General features: G+C 44.7%; 1 protein-coding gene across 20 annotated transcripts in view; it reads left to right on the forward strand.

The window, feature by feature from the left end:
- rap1gapa (RAP1 GTPase activating protein a) overlaps positions 1 to 25,948 on the forward strand; it is a 343,293-nt gene that overhangs the window by 302,338 nt on the left and 15,007 nt on the right. For 16 of the 20 annotated variants that reach the window (XM_069918270.1, XM_069918269.1, XM_069918287.1 and 13 more), the window contains 6 exons: positions 6,746 to 6,877; positions 16,438 to 16,515; positions 18,655 to 18,764; positions 20,445 to 20,558; positions 22,876 to 23,002; positions 24,680 to 24,779. In XM_069918270.1, the coding sequence (XP_069774371.1) occupies positions 6,746 to 6,877; positions 16,438 to 16,515; positions 18,655 to 18,764; positions 20,445 to 20,558; positions 22,876 to 23,002; positions 24,680 to 24,779 (661 nt within the window). The remainder of the gene's footprint in view (positions 1 to 6,745; positions 6,878 to 16,437; positions 16,516 to 18,654; positions 18,765 to 20,444; positions 20,559 to 22,875; positions 23,003 to 24,679; positions 24,780 to 25,948) is intronic. The other 4 variants (XM_069918275.1, XM_069918278.1, XM_069918279.1 and 1 more) reach the window with 3 other exon arrangements.

The raw sequence follows: 25,948 nt of genomic DNA on the forward strand, positions 1-25,948 counted from the left end.
CGTGGTGGTTGGCCTGGAAACGGTTTCTTCCTTCGTGCTCTATGCATTCGATCTAACTCCAGACCATCTGGAAAAAATTCCTTGCCCAACACCTCAGGAATCCATTTCTTAAAAAACTTTACCGGATCAGAACCTTCTATATCTTCTGGGAGGCCTACTATTTTTATGTTATTTCTTCAACCCTGATTTTCTAATGAATCAATCTTCTTCTATAATTCCTTCTTCTGGATCCCCCAATCCACAAACGAATCCTCCACTTTTTCCATTTTTTCTCTATTATGCTCCACTTGGTTCTTACATTCAAAAAAAGCTACTAACATCACTTTTAACTACATTAATATCTTGCTTCATACATCATTTCTTCACATATAGTAGTCATTTTAGTTTTCACTTCCATAAATCCTTGAGTCATCTGAGTAGACATCTGTATTGACATATTTTCCATTTGATGAGCAATCCTTTCCAAAATTGTGAAATCAGAATCCAGTCCAGGTTCCATCATCTCCCTTTGAGGCCTACCTTCTCTGGTCTCAGTCCCTCTTTCTTCCTGTGTAAGTTCCTGTAATGTTGATCTTTCTTCCTCCTCTAACATCATAGGTCCTCTTTCAGTGCGGCTGCGGGTCTGGACGCCCGTCGACAGCGTGCCGACCTCGTTGGCCCGCCGCTGTTCAGGCTCCCCCACAGCCCACACCTTGTTCAGTAGTTCCTGGACCCGCAACACTCTGAGCATGCCTGGCAAAGACACCAACCGCACAGGTGTGTCTTCTGACGCTACATTGCGCGCTTCTGTACCGCCAGGCAGTATTGCGGGCTCGCGGGTCTGTCTTTGCTCTGCCAATCTGCCCGCACCCCTGGACTCACGGGGGCGCGAGTCAAGGCCGGCCAAGCCTGTCACTGAGCCGGTGCCATCTTGCGATTGCACGATTGGTGCCGGCGTAATACTCAACCGATCAGTAGTCCTCCAGTCGACGACTCCGTGGCTTCAACTTGGTAAGTAGGCCTCAGTTCAACACTTTTGTAATGTAATTTTTTTTGCAATTGAGTTTTTGATTTTTCTCACGTTTGCAGCCATTGCAATCCTCCAATATTCCAAAGTTTGTAAATATTATTTTTAACCATTTTTACAAATTTTAAATTAAAGTATTTAGAAATTTAACAGGGTGGAACCAAATGTCTTCCCACTATGCCATCTTGCGGACAATGTGCTGGTATATTTGACAGAACTGGAACAGTCTATGAAATATTTACAAGATTGTTTGTTAAAATTTGGAGAGCTATCTCGATATAAAGTAAATTGCCAGTTGGGGATGGAGATTATTCAGAATATAAAAATATTATAAAATTGAAGTGGTCAGATAGAATTAAATATTTGGGAGTGGTAGTAAATGCAGACTATATAAATTGAATTATAGGTCTTTATATAAATTGAATTATGTCCCTTTATTAAAAAGGATTAAAATGGATTTAATTAAATGGAAAGATTTGCCATTAACATTAATTGGTTGAGTAAATTGAATATTTTTCCTCGAATTCAATATTTGTTTACTTTCAAAGGGTTTTTTTTCAAGACCTGAATAGGGCAGTGCGGATTTTTTTATGGAAAGGAAAATTAGCCCGAGTAGCTTTACATAAATTTACATGGAAATATGCTTTAGGTGGATTGCAGTTACCTCACTTTCAAAATTATTATGATGCAGCTCAGTTGAAATTTGTTAGCAGATAGATGGATGTGGACCAACCTCCGAGTTGGGCAAAGGTGAAAATGGCTTGTACATCTGAAGTTGAGATACATCACTTTATATTTAAATGGAATGTGGATTTATTGCGGGAATGTAATATGCCGATATTAAAACATTTGTTAAGGATATGGGTTAAAAGGAACAGGGTTTTAGGATCAAAGGGTAAATTACCAATTCAAACCCTGTTATATCATAACCAGCTTATTCCTTTTTCAACGTTTAATAATCATTTAAAGAGATGGAATTTTCAGGGCATAAAGATAATTCAGGACTGTTTTGAAGAAGGCCAATTTCTTTCTTTTATAAAATTGAGGGAGAAATTTGATATATCTGTAAATTCTCTGTGTACTATCAACTCAGAGCTTTGATAAAAGATAATTATGGTAAAGAGATGAATTTACCCATGTTGACAAAATTTGAGTCTTTGATTTTTTTCTGTACCTAAGAAAGGTTCAGATATGTACCAATTATTGCAGATAGAATGGATAAACCGGAATGGGAGAAATCTAGGCTTAAATGGGAAAGTGATTTAACCTATATTTTCTCAGAAGATAATTGGGAGGTTATGTGTTCTGATAGTGTAACTAAAGTGACGAATGTACATTATGCAATGGTTAATTATAATTTTTTACATCAGTTACTCCAGAGATATGGATTTAATAATTTGGATTCTTGTTTTAGATGTGGACTATGTACTGGAACTTTTTTACATGCTGTCTGGTCTTGTTTTAAAGTACAACCATTTTGGGAAGGAATTAGGTTGATTTTGGAAAAAATTATTTAAGATTAAATTACCGTTAGACCCATCAATTTTTTTGTTGGGATATATGGTTACTTTGAAAGGACTAGGGTTGGATAAATTTCAAATTGCATTTTGTACGTTTAGTGTTATCTGTAGCACAAAAATGTGTAGCTAGTACTTGGAAGGATGATGTGGAGGTTAATATAACACGCTGGCTTCTTCTTTGGCTTGGCTTCGCGGACGAAGATTTATGGAGGGGGGTAAATGTCCACGTCAGCTGCAGGCTCGTTTGTGACTGACAAGTCCGATGCGGGACAGGCAGACACGGTTGCAGCGGTTGCAGGGGAAAATTGGTGGGTTGGGGTTGGGTGTTGGGTTTTTCCTCCTTTGCCTTTTGTCAGTGAGGTGGGCTCTGCGGTCTTCTTCAAAGGAGGTTGCTGCCCGCCAAACTGTGAGGCGCCAAGATGCACAGTTTGAGGCGAGATCAGCCCACTGGCGGTGGTCAATGTGGCAGGCACCAAGAGATTTCTTTAGGCAGTCCTTGTACCTTTTCTTTGGTGCACCTCTGTCACGGTGGCCAGTGGAGAGCTCGCCATATAACACGCTGGCTTAATGAGTTGAGAAATGGTATTATTATGGAAAAAATTACATGTAATCTACACGATAATTATTCGTTTTTTGTTAAAATGTGGTCTTCTTATTTGGAGTATATGAATTTAGAAATACTTTGAAATATTATTTATAATCACTGTGTTATCTTTATATTTGGCTCCCCTTAAGGGGGCTGGCTGAAGGGGTAGGAGGGTGGCTTGGTTTTTTTAATATATAAAAAAAATTGGGTTTTTTTCTGTTGTTTGATTGTAAGTTGCCTAAATTCTTTTAAATAAAGTTTTCCAAAAAAAAGCAAAGAAGGAAGGAAATTGCCACCTTATTTGATCTGGCCTGGACCTCCCAACGTAGCCTGACTCCAACAGTCTCCTAAGTTAAGGAGCAATTGGGGTATCCATTAAGTGTCAGGATCGTCAGTGGTTCTACATGAGTAAAAGTGGTGAAGATCAGGGGCTGAGATGTCAGATTGTCCACGTAGGACACCAGTCCTCACCACACAAGCGGGTATGTTGGCCAGCTATAAACTGTTGTTAATGTCATGCAGTAGGGTTGTGGTCCGTTAGTTGGCACTGAAGGTGATTGACTCTTTTAATGTTAACAATACTTGTCAATTCTTCCACTATTCAATATCACATGTAAATTTCAGTGAATGGAAACAGTCTTGTCTCCTGTTTCATTTATAACCAGTATGGCTGCAAGAACAAGTCACAGGCTGGGTGTCCTGTAGTGAGTGAGACCCATCCAGGCTCCCCAGTGTTGTTCGCCACCTACAAAACAAGGATCAGGAACCAGATGGAGCACTCTCCACTACGTGGAGCATCAACAATTCTCACCATTCGGGGCAGAGTGAACTCTCAGCACTCGTCCACCACCTTACATATTCCCTTCATCACCAAGCCTGGAGGTCCACAAACTGGACTGTGGCCACTCACCTGGTCCCTGCCCAAACCCTCACCCTCCACTACAACGAGGGTCATGGGCAGGAGGTGCAGGCATCACCATTGGTTTCCCTACATGGAAATAAATCCAACCCCTCCTCCCACTGAGCTGCAGGAGAGCAATTTCAACCTGTGGACCGCAGTAAAATTCAGGAGAGCTGCTCACTGCTTCCTTCTCAAGGAGAAATAAAGATCAGTGATCAACGCTGGCCTTGACAGCCTGTCCACATGCTGAAACATGGATGGATTGAACATTTTTAATTACATTAATAGAGAGATGGCACCTCAAGAGGTTGATGGCAGTTTTCAAGAGCAATTCACCTTTTTTAAGACTTTATTTGGTCACCCGATAGTTTTTCTACTTGAAAAAGCTCTGTGAATTGAGCAAAGGTAAAAGCCTACAGACCACATTCAGGGAAATGAAAGGAGTATGGTGACACACAAAAGAAATTCAATAAGGCTTCTTGATTCCACGGGGCACCTGAACCAGATGTAAACTAGTTCTCAAATATATTTGTTGCTGCCTGAACGAAATGGGGTTCTTCATTCACTGATGCCCTTTGAAATGAATTTCCAGACAAATAATCATTGATGAGAGGATCAGGACAAACAAAATGTCAGATAACTGAGCATGGCAGAGACTGTGTGGAGTGGAAGGAGATGAGAACACCTGTGGCAGGGGAATGCGAGAGGGAGGAGTGGAGTAAGGGGCAGAGAGTGAGAGGATGAGGTGGTGGGAGAGACAGAGAGGAGAGGAGAGAGCGAGAGAGGGATAGAGAGAGAGAAGGTAGTGTGAGGACAGAGAGGAGAGGAGAGAGAGAGGGTGGAGAGAGGGGCTAGGAGGGTCAGAGAGGGAGGAATGGAGAGGAGGGGAGAGGTAGAGAGAGGGGATGGAGGGAGAGATAGGATTAGAGAGGTAGAGAAAGGGAGGGCAGCACATTTGGCATAGTGGTTAGGACAACAATGTTACAGCGCCAGCGATCGACACCAGGATACGAATCTCGTGCTGTCTGTAAAGAGTTTGTATGTTCTCCCAGTGTCTGTGTGGGTTTCCTCCAGGTGCTCCATTTCCTTCACCCTTCAAAATTGTAGTGGGGGTTGTAGGTCAATTGGCTGTAATTGGGCGGCACGGGCTCATGGGTCGGAAGGGCCTGTTACTGTGCTGTATGTCTAAATTTAAACATTTAATTTTTGAAAAAGGGAGAAGAGGCAGAGGAGGAGAGAGACAGGCAGACAGAGAGAGGGTTGTACATTTAATTTTAATTCACCATTTGAATGCTCAGATGAAAGGAAATGAGGATGAATTGAAGAAGCTCATCAAGGCCAGGATAAGTTGAGTTAATGAACACGTCCTTAATTCCTTTTGAAGGAAAGTGTTATGATTGAACGCGGTTGCTGGGGTGGAAGAGTGGGCATAGGCTCTGTGTTATGATGCTAGTGACCCAGATTATGTGGAGTTTGCAAGTTCACCCTGTGGCTGTGTGGGTCTCCTCCCACTTCCCTGAGGCGTGAGGGATATTGGGTTAATTGGCTGATGTAGCTCTCCCCCCCCCCCCAGCCCCACCCCCAGGTGTGGTGAGTGGTAGAATCTGTGAGTTGGAGGATGTGGGATAAATGTAGGATAAGTTAAAGAGGGTTAGCATGGACCTTGTGGGCTGAATGGCCTGTTTCCATGTGTGACTCCATCATGGAGTTTGGTAAAGACAATCTTTACACTTGATAACCAGTGCAATGTAATTCATGGGGACCTTGTGCTGAAGGACTGCATGCAACCCAGACTGACCCAGAGTAGAGCAGCCCAGACCTGTCACATTTCTCAACCCATGGCCCACAATCCAGGCACCAACTGCTCCCCAAGCTGCTCTGTAAATGAGAGGATGGCATGCGCTTCCTCCACTATCAGTGAGTGAGTACCAGAGCCAGGTGAATCTGATCCATCTTTAATACCTACCTCTGATTTGTTATCTCCCTGCTAAGAAATTAGATTTTTCTACTTATCCTGACTCCGCCTCTCAAAGTTTGTCTATTTCTTCAATGTCCTCTGGGTCTCTTTTATTCCAATGAAGAAAATCCTAGCTTGGCTGCTTCCCTCCTCATTGCCAGTACTCTCCAGCTCTGAAAATCTCACCTGCACTCTCCCCAGTGCCACTGCACCTTTCCTGGTGGCCAGATCCGAATTCAGTCCTCCAGCTGGGAAGTAACCAGTGTGCCACATAGTTCAAACACAGCCTCCCTGTCCTGATGTACTGTGTTTTCTAAAGGAAGAAGCTCTGACTGCCATCTTGACATTATTGTCTATTCCTTCACCATGATTGTTTGTCTCCCACTTCCCCTGATCAAATTCTACCCTTTCTCTCCCTCTCTCTCTCTCTATTAATTTTCTGATTGTCTGACCAGTCTATTGATACCGAAACATCATAAAATTCAGGGAGAGAAATCATGGCCACATTTATCTTCAGAATCACGCCAAATGAAGTCTAGTTGAGTGAAGCTCACTTTCATACTCAGCTTTGGCCATGGCAGGTGGGGCTTCCAACTGGGCCTCAAGTGTCACATTCCAGGAGTGACAAGCCAGGCATTTTAAGAAGATCATTCAAATGGGAGCAAATATTGAGAGGTTTAAATGGCTCGTTCTCTGACTGCTGATACCCATTTTAATTTAATTCGGAACATTCCATAAAACGTGACATCTGACTGATTAAACCTTTTTTATTCAGCGGGTGATTAGAAGTCGAAGCCAATCGATGGATGCCATGGGTCTCAGCAGTAAGAAACAGAACACTGTCTCTTCCAGTCACAGTGGCAGTTTTACCCACAACACAGGAGAAACCATCAAAGCTCCTGGCATTGTAAGTACCAGCCCCGGTCAGACAGCCAAATCTAAAGGCATTATAAGTACCAATCAACTGCCTTGAACACTCGCAACTGTGAATGTGTAATCCTTTACCAAGTCAAGGAGAGGAATTCAAGCAAGTGACATGTTCTGCTCCTGTTGTAGTAGAAATCCTCTTGAACCAATGAACCATGCCTGGTGCTTCAGTGTAAGAGGCTTGGAAAATTTTGAACCAAGAAATAGTCCTCTGCAAGGTCAAGATTAATGCCATTGTTGATGAGAAGTTAATATATCTGCTACAAAAAACATTGTCCTCAATTCAGAATCTTGGAGGATTTTGCTACGAATGCAATGCTTTTGTACACTATCACCTTTGACACTAATGTTGTAAATACAGTCTTGTCCTGTGAACAGGAAGTAACTGAATCTGTATGTGCTCCATCTATCTCCATACGTTGAGTGTACAAGTTACCTAGGATGGAAGATGGTAAATAATTTATACAGATTATGGCTCCTTCACTGAAAGTCTTCCGAATGCCACATTTCTGGTGTCTCAGTAGCCCAATCTGCGGTTCCTCACCAACACTTCATTAGTGCTGTGGGCTTCACTCACCCTCAGCAGTGTGAGATGGAATGAGCCATTTCCACACACCATCCCCAAGGACCAGCTAACCACTCAGACAGGCACGGTTTCTCCAAATCAACTGTGCTGGAGTCAAAATAACCACATTAAATGGTTTGAAATCTGGCTGTATTGTCACATTAATCTGCTTTCCTGTTGCTCTGACAAACTTTATTTTCCATCTGATTCAGTGGATAGGGATGTCGTTTGTATAAAACCTTGGATGTCGATTCTGGATGTTTGGAGTTGGAGCACTGGGGTTGTGCTGGGACTGATTCTGGTCAGGGATGGTTAGAGAGCTGCAGTGGACCAAAACCACAATCATAATTGTTACCGAATGACCCTCTTACAGGAGAGAGGCATGATGACGTTAACTCCACCCCTAATTTCCAGAAGGGGGGAGTGGAAGGTAAAAATACATTTCCCTGCTTTGACCTGCGATGAGGTGTGGGCGATGGAAGAGCCACAATAATCAATGGTCAAAGAACAGACCAATAGCTCTTCCAGGCAAGGCAGACATGCGCCTGCACCTCTTCCAACCTGGCCTACTGCAATGAGTGCTCTCAGTGTAGGCTTATCTCCGTTGGTGAAACCAATGTGGACTTGATGCCCATGTTGAAAAGTACCTGAACTCTTTCTGTACCAGCCACATTAGGCTCCGTCATTTTAACTCTCCTTCCCTCTCCCACACCGATCTGCTTGTCCTCAGCCTCTCCATCCCTCTAGTCAGATTCCACCCATCACCTACCATCCTCTATCTCATCCCTCCCTTACACTGCTGCACACTGGAAATGTCTCCTCTTCCCTCTCAGTCCGGATGCAGGTCTTGACCCATACATCGATTTGCACCATTTCCCTCCACAGACACTGCCTGGCTTGGGAGTTCTCCCAGTATTCTGGTTCCTGTTCCCATTTCCAGCCTCTGTGGATTATTTTGTTGGCAACGGGCCTTCATGTGGTAGGGTAAATTTTTTAAATATGATCTGGTCTAACAGCACCACAATGATCTCAGGAAAGCCCATTCTCAATCTGCGGCTGGTGTCAGGCTAATATCTCCCCTGGCGAGAAAAACTGAGACAAGCAGTCCAAATTTTACAGTAAGTGTTGGCCATGTAGAGCAGGTGAGGAGAAGCATCTTCACCTGATGGATGTGAGTCTTGGAATTTCCGACCAAACAAGACAGAAGTTTCAATCGCTGATGTAAAAACACACAAAAATGCTGGAGGAACTCAGCTGGTCTCACAGCGTCCACAGGAGACAAAGATATATTGATGACATTTTGGGCCTGAGCCCTTCTTCAGGGAATAAGCAGAATGAGTGAAAAACAGGAAATTGCTCAGGCCCGAAATCTCGGTAATATATCTTTTCCTCCTGAGTCCCTCCAGCATTTCTGTGTTTTTACTGCATTCACAGCATCTGCAGACTTTCGTGTTTCATTCAGTCGCTGATGTACAGAGGAACAGAAGTAAGAGGCAGACAAGAGAGACAGCAGACAGTGCTGTAACACTGGAACGACCCACAAAGTGCTGGAGGAACTCAGCAGGTCAAGCAGCATCTGTCGAAAGCAATGTTTCCGGCTGAAACCCTTCATCAAGACCAGGAAAGAAGAGGGCAGAAGCCAGAAGAAAAGGATGTGGGAGGCGGGGCAGAGCCTGAACAGGCAGATGATAGACGAATGCAGGTGGGAAAGGCAAGAAGATGGGTGGGGGAGAGGGGGAAGGAAATGTAAGAAGCTCGGAGGTAATTGGAGGAGAAGGCAGAGGACTGGGGGCAGTAGATCATGGAATGGGAGCTAGACGAAGGAAGGTGTAGTTGAGGTGCAGGTAGAGAGGGAGGGAGAGGAGACAGAGAAGGAAAAGTGAAAGAGGAACGGGGCCAGAGAGATTAGGGAAAGCAAGGAAGGGTGTATATAACACAGGGGAGGTCACTGGAAATGAGAGGTCGATGTTGATGCCGTCTGGTCAGATACTGCCAAGTTGGAATATATGTTCTTCTACTTGCATGAGTCCTCAACCTGGAAAAATGTAGGCCATGTACAGACCTGGTCTAGAAATAAGAGTTAGTGGGCCAGTGCCCAGGGATTTCTGAGGGCAGTGGTCAGCACCCAGGGATTTCTGAGGGTAGTGGTCAGCACACAGGGATTTCTGAGGGAAGTGGTCAGCACCCAGGGATTTCTGAGGAAAGTGGTCAGTGCTCAGGGATTTCTGAGGGTAGTGGTCAGCATCCAGGGATTTCTGAGGGAAGTGGTCAGCACCCAGGGATTTCTGAGGGTAGTGGTCAGCACACAGGGATTTCTGAGGGAAGTGGTCAGCACCCAGGGATTTCTGAGGAAAGTGGTCAGTGCTCAGGGATTTCTGAGGGTAGTGGTCAGCATCCAGGGATTTCTGAGGGAAGTGGTCAGCACCCAGGGATTTCTGAGGAAAGTGGTCAGCACCCAGGGATTTCTGAGAGAAGTGGTCAGTGCCCATTGATTTCTGAGGGCAGTGGTCAGTGCTCAGGGATTTCTGAGGGCAGTGGTCAGTGCACAGGGATTTCTGAAGATAGTGGTCAGCACCCAGGGATTTCTGAGGGAAGTGGTCAGTGCCCATAGATTTCTGAGGGAAGTGGTCAGTGCCCATAGATTTCTGAGGGAAGCAGTCAGCACCTATGGATTTCTGACAAAAGTGGTTAGCGCCCAGGGATTTCTGAGGGTAGTTTTCAGTGCCTAGGGATTTCTGAGGGTAGTTTTCAGTGCCCAGGGATTTCTGAGGGTAGTTTTCAGTGCCCAGGGATTTCTGAGGAGAGTGGTCAGCACCTATGGATTTCTGAGGGCATTGGTCAGTGCCCAGGAATTTCTGAGGGCAGTGGTTGTCGCTGATGAATTTCTGAGGGTAGTGGGCAGTGCCCAGAGGTTTTTGAGGGCAGTGGTCAGTGCCCATGGATTTCTGAGGGCAGTAGTCAGCACCTATGGATTTCTGAGGGAAGTAGTTAGTGCCCAGGGATTTCTGAGGGCAGTGGTCAGTGCTCATGGATTTCTGAAGGTAGTGGTCAGCACCCAGGGATTTCTGAGGGCAGTAGTCAGCACCTATGCATTTCTGAGGGAAGTAGTTAGCACCCCTGGATTTCTGAGGGCAGTGGTCAGTGCTCATGGATTTCTGAAGGCAGTGGTTGGTGCCCAGGTATTTCTGAGGGTAGTGGTCTGTGCCCAGGGAATTATGAGGGCAGTGGTCAGTGCTCATGGATTTCTGAAGGCAGTGGTTGGTGCCCAGGTATTTCTGAGGGTAGTGGTCTGTGCCCAGGGAATTATGAGGGCAGTGGTCAGCACCTATGGATTTCTGAGGGAAGTGGTTAGTGCCCAGGGATTTCTGAGGGCAGTGGTCAGTGCTCATGGATTTCTGAAGGTAGTGGTCAGCGCCCAGGGATTTCTGAGGGCAGTAGTCAGCACCTATGCATTTCTGAGGGCAGTGGTTGGCGCCCAGGGATTTCTGAGGGTAGTGGTCAGTGCCCAAGGGTTTCTGAGGGTGAGGATGCAATCATTAGGCAGAGGGCATTAACATCGACTTCTTCATTTTTTTGCTGACCTCCCTCCCTCCCTCCCTCCTTTTTCCCTTTGTCTTCTTTCCCTTAGCTCTCCATCCTCTGCCCTCTCCATTCACAGAACCATCCCCTCCTCCCCCTGTTTGCTGCTCTACCTTCCCTCCCCTTTCACCTATTACCTCCTGCCTTTGGGACCATGCTCCTCCCCCCACCATTTTGTTTGGGTGCCTGCTGCCATTCTTCCATATCCTGATGAAGAACTCAAGCCTGAAACATTGGTTATGAACCTTTATTTTTGCTACACTGTTTGACCTGTTGAATTTCTCCAACATACTGTTTTTACTTTTAGCATTAGGTAGAGGCTGGTCAAGGAAGTTGAGTGTTGGTGTGGGGTGGAATTTGCTGTTGGTGGGTGGTAGATCATTGGGCAGAGATGGGTAAGGATCACAAGCTTGTGGGAGATGTTACTGTGGCGGAGATATGGTGAAGAGTCTTAACGGGGAACTGAAAAGTAGATTGTTTAAAGGGTCCAATCTCAACAGGTTCCAGGTCTGCCTTGAGGCAGCCTTCACTCTCACTGAAGCAGGCATCAATACCTCCACACTGCTCTCTGGTGATTCATTTGAGGGATGTGATCTACCCAGGCTGAAGCAGCTAGTAATTGCTCATCACAATGACCCTTGCGAAGGTGATGTACAGCTGCCTTCTCTGACCTCTGCAGTTTTCAAGGTGCGACTTACCCAGTGCTGATGGGAAGGGAGATTTGGGATTGTGACCCAGAGATAGAATATAGAGCACTACAGAACAGTACAGGCCATTCAGCTCTCGATGTTCTGTCAACCTATATAAAAATTAAACCTTCCTACCTCATAACCCTCTATTTTTCAATCATCCATGTGCCTATCTAAGAATCTCTTAAATGCCTCAAATGTTTCATTCTCCACCACCACCCCTGACAATATAACTTTGTGTAAAAAAACTAACCCCTGATGTCTCCCCTAAACTTCCCTCCCTTCAATTTGTACAGATGCCCTCTGGTGTTTGCTATTCCCTCCCTGGGAAAAAAGGTGCAGGCTGTCCACCTTATCTATGACTCTCAGAATCTTGAATTTCTGTCAAGTCTCCTCTCATCCTTCTTTGCTCCAAAAAGAAAAGTCTCAGCTCTGCTAACCTTGCCTCATAAGACATGTTCTTTGATCCAGAGAACATCCTGGTAAATCTCCTCTGCACCCTCTCCATAATTTCTACATCCTCCCTATAATATTGATTAGAACTGAACACAATATTCCAAGTGTGGTGTCACTTGTAGAGTTGTAAAGGTAGTGAAGGAATGGCAATATATTCCTGAGTCAGGATGATATGTGGTTTGAAGGCAGTTTCCATGTGGTGGTGTCCCCTGTGCTAATTTTTTGTGACCAAGAATATGGCGTAAGTAAAATATTCTACAACAAGTCTCTGAATGGACTTAAGTAGTGATGTTGATTCCATAGGAGGTAAAAATATATAAACGTTGGTTATACATCTTTAACTCCTATGGACGCTGTGTAACCGGCTGAGTTCCTCCAGTATTTGTGTATTTTTACTACAATCACAGCATTCACAGATGTTCTTGTTTCACTGATGACGCTGACTAGCTGCATTGAGTAAGTGTCTAATGTGCACCAGAGCAAAACACCCAGCCTCTCTACTTGCTGCAGCACTGCTGCTCGAGTGGTTTGAGGACCAGTCCTTTAGATTTTCCCCACACTCATGTTTTTGCTGCAAAGTGGAGAGCTAGGATTTCCTTCTCAAATCAACAACCTGGGTACAGAATAGACAAGGGCTTCCCAGCAGTGAGTATTCAGAGGCTTATCTTGTAGGCAATAGTAATTCATTGAAAATGTTAAAAATGAGAAGAACGTGGAACACTCCAACACAGTACAGGCCCTTCAGCCCTTGATGTTATGCTGACCTATGTATTCCTACCAAAATAAAAACTAAGCATTTTCCTACTTCATAACCCTATATTTTTCTTTCATCCATGTGCCCGTCTAAGAGTCTATTAAATGCCCCCAATGTTTCAACCTCCACCACCATTCTCAGCAAGGCATTCCAGGCACCCGCAACTCTCTGGATAAAAAAACTTACTCCTGATTTGATGTCTTCGCTAAACTTTTTTCCCATCACTTTGTACACACGTCCTCTGATGTTAGTTATTCCAGCCCTGAGAAAAAGGCACTGGCTGTCCACCGTATCTATGCCTCTCAGAAACTTGTTGATCTCCATTAACTCTTTTCACATCCTTCTACACTCCATAGTGAAAAGCCCCAGCTCTGTTAACCTTGCCTCATAAAACTGTTTTCCAATCCAGGCAACATCCTGGTAAATCTCCTCTGCCCCCTCTCCACAGCTTCCACATCCTTCTTTTGAAGTGAAATACATTGGACTTATTTTTAAAAGGTACATCAAAAATAAATATGATTTTAGATTCAATTGCTTTTGTGATCGTTTCAGGATGCGATTGAATTGGTCACCACATTGGCTCAGATAACTCACCCTGGTGTGAGTGACATTGTCATGACATCAGTTCTACACTTATCTCCCTCTCCACCATTTGCTGGAGCTTCTGTATGGAACCGCAGAACACTCAAGAGCTCTATAAGTTTGTTGGTCTGATCAGTAATGGTGCATCAACTGCAATCTCTCTATTCAGGCTGGAGAATTCAGAGAAGAGAACAGTGATGTCTTCAACATATCCAGATTACAAATGAGGAGATGCTGAAGGTCGTACAGCACACAATGGAGGACAAATCCCAGGGGCCTGACCAAGTGGATCCTCGGACATTGTGTATAGCCAGAGAAGAGACTGAAGGGATATTTGTGTAATTGTTAGCCATGGGTGAACTCGTGGGAGATGGAGGATGGGTAACGCTGCATCTTTATTTCTGAAAGGCTGCAAGGACAATCCATGAAACCTTGAGAGACAGATCTATCTGCATTCAGAAAGGCATGGACTGATGAGGGATCGACTGCACAGTTTTGTACATGGGATATCAGATGTTAGAAATCTAATTGAGTTTTTTGTAGATGTGCCTGGGAGAATTACTGGGACATTGGCCACAAGGATTTTAAACAAGGCTTTTCACAAGGTCCTGAAGGCTAATTGTATGGGATCAGGATACAGAATGGATACAGAATTGGCTTGACGGTAAGAGGCAGAGGTTTGCTTTGTAGACTGGAGGCCTGTGACCAACAGTGTGTCGCAGGGATTAATGCTGTTCATCGTCTATATCAGCCATTCTCCCCAGAGCACAATTGTAAAAGCCTTGTTTTCACCTTATATAACTATTTTTAAAAATGTTTTTTTATGTAGTCAGTAGGAGAGAAGTATTGAAGAATCCAAACTTGGCTGCTTCACAGGGAAGGGGGCCCATAAACTACGAACAGAGTCCTAAGGAGGTCATAGCCAACAAAAAGGTTGAGGGTGGCTGGTTTATGTTAATGACTTGGATGAGAACTGAATTAACATGATTAGAAAGTGTGTGAATGACACCAAAATTGGTGATAAAATGGACAGTGAGGAAGGTTATCTGAGCTTACAACATGGATGAATGTGAAAGTGAGCTAAGGGATGGTAAGACAAGGTTTGCACATGGTGTGTTAAATCAGGGTAGGACGTATGTAATAAATGGCCGGGCCCTGTGTAAGAGTGTTGTGGAACAGAGACTTTGGGGAACAAGAACTAACAGTGTGAATAGTGGGGAGTGTCCTAGTACAGAGAGACTTCAGAGTATGAGGACTGATATGGTGAGTGGTGGGGAGTGTTGTTATGGGGACTGAAGTGGTGAATGATAGGAAGTGTTGTAGAACAGAGAGACCTCAGGTTATGGGGACTGAAGTGGTGAACGATAGGGAGTGTTGTAGAACAGAGAGACCTCAGGTTATGGGGACTGAAGTGGTGAACGATAGGGAGTGTTGTAGAACAGAGACCTCAGGTTATAGGGACTGAAGTGGTGAATGATAGGGAGTGTTGTAGAACAGAGACCTCAGGGTATGAGGATTGACACGGTGAATGGTGGGGAGTTTTGTAGAACAGAGAAACCTTGGGGTACGAGGACTGACACGATGAACGGTGGGAAGTGTGCAGAACCGAGAGACCTTGGGGAGCGAAGACTGACACAGTGAGTGATGGGGAGTGTTATAGAACAGAGGCCTCACAGTACAAATACATAGTTCTCAGAAGATGTCGACACAGGTAAACAGGGTGATGAAGATAGTTTTTAGCATGCTTGCCTTCGTCGGCAGACTTTTCTCATTGTGTTATGACTGTACAAGATGTTGGTGAGATCACATTTGGAGTTTGAGCACTGTGTGCATTTCTGGTCACCTAGCGCAAGGGAGGATGCCATTAAGTGGGAAAAGTTCACAAATACATTCCTGGAACTGGAGACCTCGCGTTTTCAGGAGAAACTGAATGAGCTGACATTTTTCTCCCTGTAGTGTAGGAGGGTGAGATTTAGAGCTTTATAAAATATTGAGAGACATAGATTAGTTGAATTGTAACAGTATTTTTCCCAAAGACGGCCATCTAAAACTAGAGGGCACAGGATTAAGGTGAGAGGGGAAATATTTAAAGGGGACCTGAGGGATACCTTCTTTACGCGGTGGATGGCTGGTCCTTGGAACGAGCTGCCAGAGGAAGTGGTAGAGACAGTGAACAAGTACAAAGTGTAGAAGACATTTAGTCAGGTCCGTGGATAGGAATGGTTGAAGGGGAGATGGGCCAAATGTAGATGATGGGGACCAGCTTGGACAGGTACCATGGTCAGCAGGCAGGGACGACTTTGGCCAAAGAAGTCTCACACATAGCATCTCCCAGCATTGCATTCTGATGCTCAGGGTGTATGAAATCTCTCCATAGAATGCAGCCTTTTCATACCAAGCAATGAGCTCTGTCTCATGGACCATCCAACTCCTCACTAACAATGAAAGCATGAACAAGAAGAGCATTTATTTGCCCTGTAACTATTTGATCAGTATTGGGAGTTCGGGCATTTTAAAGGGAGCAGAGGGAAACCTAACCTGAAAGTCAGAGCCGTGGAAATCTGAAATAAGGACAGTCCTAATGGAAGTTCTCAGGCCTAATATGTTAACTCTATTTCTTCTTCCTCACACACTGCCCACCTGCTGAGAGTTTCCAGCAATTTCTGTTAAGAAAAATAAATTGCTTTTCTTATTTTTGTTTAAGGATTATAGGCATAAAAAAAGATGGTGTTGTGGGATTTCTGGCACAATGGTTTTGGATAGAAAAGCCTTGCTCCAGTCATTCATTTCCATCTGATTCCCCTGTCTCTCCTACTTTAACATTGCAGTTTCATTCATGCCAATCGTCATTAGTCTTTATTGCGAGAGAGCTGTGCACGACTTCATTTTCTATTTTCTCCTTTCCCTTCTCTTAGTCATTGCTTGTGCCTGGAAAAAGCCCAAGTAAGCATGGACGTCGTGGCAGTGCTATAGGCATAGGAACGATAGAAGAGGTTCATGTTTTACGCTTACCTTCTTCCCTATGGTTTCGTCCTGCTCTGTGCATGACCACTACTTCACGGCTGCATGACCCCACAACTGTGTCAGAGTGGCTTCGGTTGTTCAGAAATGTGCCTGTACCACCTCTAATTTATATTCAAAGCCTCTCTTCCTATTGCCTCATCACTGATCCCACAATCCGCATTCAAATGCTTTGTGCAAAATAAGCAAAGGTTGACGAGATAGAAGCATGAAATACAGGATATAAAATCAGCCATGCAGCAGTTTGAACAGATGGCTTGTAAATATGAATTGGGCCAGTTGTGATGAATGCATTAGATACAATCAATATGTTTGTGCATGACTTAATCTTAATAATAATCAAGATTTATAAATTATAACAGATTATTATGAGATGTTCTGATGCATTGTTCAAATAGTGACTGTTTTGGTAACAACTTTGCTAAACTTCTGTTCACAAACTTGTGTCCAGCTGTGATGATATGGGTGAAAGTGGGACTTTGCAAGACTGTACAGCAGATATCCAAGGATCTGTAGAATTCCATCAAATTTCCCTTGATTCCTGTGGTGAGGAGATCCCCAGTGAGCCTGACCCCAGATCCAGAAAGATCTCTCCAGCCTCACTTCGTTCTTTCCTCTGTTGTGGGCTGGATCTCCTGTCTGGTGTTGCATGCTGTGCCAATACGGGCAGTGGGCATCTCGCTGGTTCCACCAGTGGCCCACAGTATGATCAGCATGGCAGGCAAGCAACTTGCTAACATGGACTGCCTGTGTCCCTGCCTTTCGGCAAGTGTTGGAACTTTGCCGCTCCTGACAATGCCAGGGAGTTATCACAAGATGCTCTGGTGCGAGGCATAGCCACAGACAGCATGATTGTATTGCCAATGTTCAGTGGTTTAGCAATATGGTTGTGTCTAATACACAGTCACTAGGCTGCAGCAGACCATCTGATTGAACATCCTTCAGTAAAAGTTTGAATTGTGGTGCAATGATTTCCTAATCAGTGCATGCTCTGATTTTACAAGATGATATAACTGCTATATATCGCTGTGGTGTTAATCTAATGAATACAATATAAAAACAGATAGTTACTAAAATGGTATTTCTTTTCAAATAGCTAATGCTGATTGAAATATGAATGGTTAAATAATGGTCTATGTGAATATTGAAATCTTGTTATAAATAATGCCAGATGTTATTCACAGGGAGGGAAGTGCTTGCATGGGAGGCTGTTCAGAGCAAGTTCACGAGGACTGTTATCTTGTGAGGGAAGATTGGGCTGAGAGTTACTGAAGTTTTGATGTGAAGGACAGGCATCAGATTCTGACAAAGTCAACACTAGGAGAATATCTCCACAGTGAGATTACCTAGAGCTGAGGGTTGAGGGGGAGGGTTGTTTTGGAAATTCACAGAATACTGAACAGATATGATAAGGAATTTCTCTCAGCATTCCGTGACCCTTTAGAATTCTGTACCCCAGAGAACTGTGAAATATACTAAACGTCCGTGGGGAAATGGAAGGTTGTGGGCTTCAGGCAGGAGAGTGCAGCTGGGGCCAAGATTGTCAGCCATGATCATCTGAAATGGAAGAACAGGTCCCCTCCTGTTCCAACAATTTGGTCTTTTGTTCTTCCGTTCATTATTTACAATTCTTTATCCTTAATGAGTGACGACAAAGAGGGGAAATGATCTATGTGGGTATGTGCTCTGTGATTTTCCCAAGTAGTATCAGAGATGTGTGTTCATTTTGCTGATTTCCACACGTCTCAATGTTTTTAAGCCAACAGGCCCTCACTAACTGAAGGGTGCCCATGGAGTGACTAGGACACACTCCTTCCACACTAATTACAGGTAGCCAGGATTAGAGGGTTCATGGATGTAGAATCACTCCACAGCATCAATTTGTTCCTCCATTTTCTGTGATTGGAAAGCAGTATTAGGAGATCTTCCTGCAGTAGCTTCTAACCTGGGGAGCTTTCTGCATGGTAAATTCCCATTTTTTCTGCCTGCTGTCAGAGAATAATTGTAGGTGTGAGCGTGTACTGAAGTCAGCAATTGTGTAAAATGGCATAGGGTTTAACACAATCCATTAAATGGATCTTCCTGGATGACAATACAGTCTATCTTCACAGTCCCTGATCATACCTGGGAAGAGTCCAACGAGGAAAAAATCTGGACCTTTCAGCTCTCGACGCAGCAGTGCCATTGGAATAGAGAACATTCAGGAGGTGGCTGAGAGAAGGTATGAGGCAGTCAGTGATGGTATTTGAAGGAAGGCCCAGGGCAGATGGTGGGGTTTAAGGAAAGGAACAGGGCAGGTGGTGGGGTTTGAGGGAAGGGATGGGTCGGGACGGTGGGGTTTGAGGGAAGAGATGGGGTGGAAGGTGGGTTTTGAGGGGAGGAACGGGCAGACGGTAGTGAGGTTTGAGGGAAGGGACGGGGCATTCATTGATAGGATTTCTCTAGTACAATTTTATGGGACTGTATAACTCTTCTTGGTAATAAAATTGCTATGACATCCAATAAGCTACTTGCAGTGTGGAACATGCCATCCTTCAGGCTGTTACTCCAAGTCCCGGAATGAGCCAGCTGAGTTGGTTCCCAACAACAGGTTGATGAGACCATCCTCTCCTCCAGCACCAATGCACCACTGCAGCAGTTGGCAAATCTTCTTACCCAGGCCGCTTCCAACACCATCTCCTAAACCTGCCCTCACCACCACCAAGAGAATAAGTCCAGCAAAGGCACTGAGAGCATGGGGACACCGCCACCTGCAAATTCCTCCAATCACCGCTGATGTGACTTGCAAATATTTAATTTTAGTTTAATTTAATTTAGAGAAACAGCAATGGTAAGAAGCTCTTTCCACTTGTCCAAAATCACTCGTGACCAATTAACCTACAAACACTGTACATCTTTGGTTCATGGGTGGAAACCAGAGCCACCGGAGGAAACCCACAATGGAACAGACAAGCTTCTTATAGTCAGCAGAGGATTCAAACCCAGGTCACTGGTGCTGTAATAGTATTGCTCTAACCATGCCGCACTTGTTGACAACACAGTAAACGTAGTGGTTAGCCCAATGCTATTACTGTGTCAGTGATCGGGACCGGGGTTTGAATCCAGCACGGTCTGTAAGGAGCTTGTACATTCTCCCCAAGTCTGCGTGGGTTTTCTCTGGGTGCTCCAGTTTCATCCCACCATTCAAAACGTACAGGGGTTGAAGGTTAATTGGGGTATTTGGGCGGCACAGGGTTGTGGGTGGAAAATGGCCTGTTACCGTGCTGTATGTCTACATTAAAAAAAATTTTTAAAACATTAAAAAAATTATGCCTTCATCATTGCAAATCCTGGACGTCTGTCTCCAACAGCTCAGAGGGAGTGCCGACACCAGAAATCTATTCTTTTTGATTTCAGTAGTCCAGACTCATCCCCTCCCTAACTTACAATCTGTACGTACAGACCATTACATTTCAAACATTCATGCAAGTACTTCTTCAATGGGTGAGAGTTTCAGAGCTCACCACCACTGCCAGGGCTAAATCCCAGAACTCTCAACTCCAATACCAGGATGATCACCACCACCAGCTTCTCAGGGGCAATGAGGGATGGGAAATAGGTAGCAGCCCTGCCAGTCGACTCCATGTCCTATTGTTAAATAGCCATGTATCCTCCGGTGCAGGGTTTCAGTTAATCTTTCAGATGAGACCTGAGTCTGCTCACAAATAGGTCTGAAGGATCTCATGGAACAATTTAAAGACATCAGTCCCCTTTTTACTGTGCAGTGTTGAAGACTTGAGCCCCAGCACAGTATGCAGTGTTCTATACTGATACATGTTTACGATGCACGCAAGTGTTGTATGGAGATATTTGTTTCCTGTACCAATGCATTTTCAAACCTGCTGCCCCTTGGTGTGCACAGAGAGAGCATGTCAAGTGCTCAGAAGACCCCGGACAGTGGTCACATATCTCAGGAACCGAAGCCTGAAAACTCATCCAGTCAGAGTTCTCCTGAGATGCCCACAACGAAGAACAGGTGTGTGCACTTCCTTTGCATTTTACACCATTTGTAAGCAATTTAAAGAATGGTCTCTCTGTCAGCGAAAGTTTGAGGTTGGTGCTGAAAAACTGAACGTGGCTTTTCAACACAACTTTATATGCTACTGTTCCCACTGACCATTTCATCTTCTCCCTCTCCTCTCAAGACAGCAAGTTCTGAGAGGAACAAAGATCAAAAGTAGGATAAACTTAGAAAATACAGAGGTTTTTTTGGGCTGAAGGTTTCCAAACCTTTCTGTGGCTCCCTGCTCTGCATGCCACTCCATCCCTTTAGCTCAGTCCTCCTCCAGTTCATTCTCGTGCATCATCAGATCTAATCTCTCTTGCCTTGTCCTTAGCTTATCTTCTTTTGAACTGTGGTGAGGATCGCCATAGACATCAGGGAGACATTGACAAGCTGGCAGATGAGCGGATGGATAGCAGAGGTCACTTACTGCTGATAATCTAACTCCATCTCTCATCTGCATCATTAGTCATGTAAACCATTAATGGGTCAATGCTTTGCCAGATTGGATGATGAGGTCTCTGGTATCCAGTGTTGCTTATGTTCCATTCCACATGAAGAACATGAGGAATAGGAGCAGGAGTTGGCCATCTGGCCCCATGAGCCTGCTCTATCATTCAGCAAGGCCATGCTGATCTTGCTGTGGACTCAGCTCTACTTTCTCACCTGTCCCCTCCTCCTTCATTCCCCCAACTTTGCAAACACCTGGAAGCTCCGTTGCTCAACCAGTTGCCACCTGGAATGTTAAAGTTCTTATTCTGGTGGTAACCATGTTTATGTGTGTGGCCGATAAAAACATCACACAAAATCACACCTGCCCTGGTTGTATCAGAATGTCTTATCAGATAAGGGCCTTATCTATTACTTCCAAACATTCAGAACATCAATAATTGAGGTGCCTTCCCTTATCTTTCACCTGCCCCGTTTCTAACATCCTTATTTCTCTCTTTAGTCAAATCTTTCCCTCTTTTCATTTCATTTTCACTGAATAACCACGCAGAATTCACTACTTTTACCCAGACGAAGGAGATTTAGTAGCCTCAGGCTGAACCATTTGCAGAGCCACATGTTGTGGTTGTGATTGGACAAGTCTCCAAACCTCCCAATACTTCCAGCAGAGGAAAGCACAGAAACTGCAGGTACTGGGAACTTGCACAAACTGAGCTGAAGGAATAAGGCAGTGACCATGGGGAGGGATCATCAGTCAACGTTGCAGGTCAGGGCCCTCCAGTGAGACTCGACTGGAAACATTGACTGACCATCTCTCCCCACAGATGCTACCTGACAAGCTGAGTTCCTCCGGCAGCTCACTGATTGCCCAATACTGCTGGCAGATTTAGTTTAGATTAAAATGAAAAATATAAACTTTATATCTCATAATATATCTCTGTCTCTTATGGATATTGAAAGACCGGCTGAGTTCCTCTGGCATTTCAGTGCGTTTTTAATATAAACTTTGACCACAGACGCATGAGATCTGACATTAAACTTATGCTGAGAGCAAACAACCTTATTGTTTCTCTACTCAAGACGGCATGGTTATTGTAGTGGTTAGTGCAACGTTGTTACTGCACCAGTGACCGGGGTCTGAATCCGACACTCTCTGTAAGGAGTTTGCACATTCTCCCTGTGTCTGTATGGGTTTCCCTGGGGGCTCTAGTTTCCTCCCACCATTCGAAATATACCAAGGGTGTAATTGGGTAGCACAGGCTCGTGGGCTGAAAGGACCTATTACCATATAACCATATAACAATTACAATACAGAAACAGGCCATCTCGGCCCTTCTAGTCCATGATGTATGTCTAAAAAAAAGTCAAACCTATTGTATTCTGATGGTACAAGTACAACCTGACGAATCAGCGTTCTCCGGTTCTCCAGTTCTCAATACAAAACACGCAGACACACAACCAGACATAACTCACAAGCAGACAAGCATTCATCTATACAAATAAATAAATAAATATTGCTTCATAACTAGGAGAGGCTCAGAGGATTAGTGTGATCAGTTCCTTTGGTCGTTCAGCATTCTCACTGCCTGTGGGAAGCTGTTCCCATTTTGGTGGTGCTGGCTCTGATCCTCCTGTATCTCTTCCCCGACAGGAGCAGCTGGAAAATGCTGTGTGCAGGGTGGAAGGGGTCCTCAATAATTTTGCCTGCCTCCTCAGACAATGATCCTGGTAAATTGTGCCGATTGTTGGGGGGGAGGGGGGGAGACCCCAGTGATCATCTCTGCCACTCTTATTCTAGATCGTAAAGTCATCTAATGTTAATTTTGTTGTTTACTTACAGAGCAACATTAAGTCAGAAGGCTCCAATTGAAGGTGTTCAGGATCTCTCCCACTCCTCGTCGAATGCCAGCAGTTTTACTAGTGTTGTGGAGGAAAGTGAAGCAATGGAAGATTATGACACTGGGATGGTAACCGACAGATCAAATACTTAGATTGAGTCAACTCGATTCTTTGTTGTTATTTTCCTGGAACCATTCATCAGTACCCACTCTGTGTCTTGCCCTCTCCCACCCATTCATGCCTTAGATGGATTTCCTTGCATCTTCAGCACTGCTTCTTGCCCAAGGCCATCTCCATTTGGGATTAGAGACAGGGTGCAGTGCTGCCAAAGCTCAGTGAAGTACTGCACCAGGAATCTCATGGGGCCGTCCTGGCACCTCCTTGTCACTGTTTTTGGTGAGCTCTGACATCTACAAAATGAGCACTGCACCCCTGTTAGAGTAAAACACGAAAGTCTGCAGATGCAGTAGTTGAAGTAAAATCATAATGCTGGAAAAGGTCAAGTTTTATAACCAAGATGAAGATACACAGCCAACATTTCAGGCTTTAGTCCTTCATCAAGTGATGCAACCAGTCAGAATGCTCTCCCCCCCTTGTAGAAATTTCCAAGGGTCTTACGTCCCCAACAGTTCTTGTCAGGCCATGATGCCAAAGTCTCCAAAGCATAGTGCGGTGTGTAGGGAATGACCAGCAGCTGTTTAACAACATCTGCCCCTATTCCAGATGATGCTGTTAAGATGTGGTAAAACTATCAGTGAGTCACTGTTTTTCCATCAAAACCCAAGTAAAACAGGAAAGTCTGCAGACACCGTAGTTGAAGTAAAAACACAACGCTGGAGAAACTCAAGCAGTGTACCTCATATAGCAAAGATGCATAACCAACATTTCAGGCTGGAGCCCTTCATCAGGTATGAGCAAGGTGTAGGCAGCCGCCTGAGTTCAGAGGGGTCAAAACAGAGGTGAAAGGGGGACGTAAACACAGGGAGAGGGGGACATCACAGAGAGGGAGGAGTAGTCCCACAGGGAGAGGTGGAGTGTCACAGAGAGAGAGAGAGAGAGAGAGAGAGAGAGAGAGAGAGAGAGAGAGAGAGGATACCACAAAGAGAGAGGGGTTGTCTCACACAGATAAAAGGTGTCCACACAAGGAGATGGGGTGGGGTCTCACACAGAGAGAAGGAGCCCGAAACGTTGGTCATGTATTGTTATGTTTGCTATATAAAGTACACCGTTTGACCAGCTGAGTTTCTTCATCATTGTGGGATAAATGGCTGATCGTGAGCATACAGCTCCTGATCCAAGCAATGTCCATAAATAATGCCCAGCCATGATGCCAGAGGCTGCTCAGGAGAGCGAGACTGGGAAATTCCCCTCAGGCTCTGGTTCATCCCACTGCTGCCCTAAAGCAATCATAACATCCCGGTGCACTCAATTCGGAAAGAAAACTGGAATGCAGGAGCATCCTAAGCAGTTAAGGTGTGTGAATCAAGCAAACCATGACCGGGTCCACGATTCTTGGCTCCCAGTGGAATATCAACAGAGAGAGCTCTGAGTTACTGTTACATTTAATTTGAACTCTCCTTCCCAAGTGTTATGGTCTTTAATATACTAATCATCCAGATTGCTGAATGAATTAATGAACATGTTTCAGGATTACCACTCTTCCAGTGACTTGCCACAAGGAAACTGTTACAATGCTGCAATTCTAATAATATTTTGCATTTTATCTACATTTGATAATATTTTACTCAGTGCTTTTTGCTCCACCACAGATTCAACTCAACCCCCCTGTTGTTTTGTGCCAACAGGACAGCCTATCCTCCAATACATCCCATAAACGCCACTCCTTCACCTATAGTACATGGTTGGAAGAGAGCACCAGTGCACACAGTGCCAGCAGCTCCACAGGTGGGTTCAGACACAGCCTCGTACATCTTTCCATAAACACCAATTATTAAAAGATAGAACATTACAGCATAGTTCAGGCCCTACAGCCCTCGACGTTGTGCCGACCTACTGTATATATTCTTACCAAAAAAAAAACTAATTCCTCCCTACCTCATAACTTTTTATCCATGTGTCTGTCTAAGAAGTTCTTAAATGCCCCTGATGTTTTGGTCTCCACCACCACCCCTGGCAAGGCATTCCAAGCACCCACAACTCTGTGTGTAAAAAACCTTTCCCCTGATGTCTCCCCTAAACTTTCCTTCCTTCACTTTGTACAGATGTCCTCTGGTGTTTGCTATTCTTGCCTTTGGAAAAAGGGCACTGTTCACTATATCTCAGCTGCTCATAATCATGTTGACCTCTACTAAGTCTCCTCTCATCCTTCTTTGCTCCAAAGAGAAAAGTCCCAGCTCTGCTAACCTTGCCTCATAAGACTTATTTTCCAATCCAGACAACATCTCCTCTGCCCCCTCTCTGTAGCTTCCACATCCTTCCTATAATGAGGTGACCAGAACTGAACACAATTCTCCAACTGTGGGCTCACCAGAGATTTGTAGATCCCTCAACTCTTGAACTCAATCCCCTGAAATGAAGCCCAGGGGTCTCACAGTCCTTCTTAACTATCCTACAAATCTGCATGGCAATCTTGAGAGATGCATTGATTTGGACACCAAGGGTCCATCATCTCACTGGTGCCCATCAACAGGCCAAGGAACTTGGGAAAGAGTGTCAGGTTGTGCTCTCCATCTTCTGTGCTGATTGTCCTCTTTCCTGCCCAGCAACTGGGATACCAACCATGAGACCTTCCTTGCTCTTCCTGGTTTCCATTGTCCAGTGCTCTGTTCCCCAATCTCCCTCACAGTCTATTTCAGGCTGTTACTAGGCCTGAAATAAGCAGGGAATCTTGACCCTACCTTAGGCTCTATAGCAACCAAGGCCTGAGGATACCAAGCCCTGATTGGTTCTCCCTCAATCGTGTCACAGCCTAGTCTCAGTAGCAGCCTATGGGAGATCCTGAGGTTAGAATGACAGGGTCCTGAACTGTAACAACCTCAGCTGTGACATTGGCCCAGGAGTGACAAGAGCTGATCCATTGGGAGGGAACTTGGACCCAATGCCCATTGGTCAAG

This window comes from Narcine bancroftii, chromosome 2, assembly GCF_036971445.1.
Source record: "Narcine bancroftii isolate sNarBan1 chromosome 2, sNarBan1.hap1, whole genome shotgun sequence".
Taxonomy (NCBI): domain Eukaryota; kingdom Metazoa; phylum Chordata; class Chondrichthyes; order Torpediniformes; family Narcinidae; genus Narcine; species Narcine bancroftii.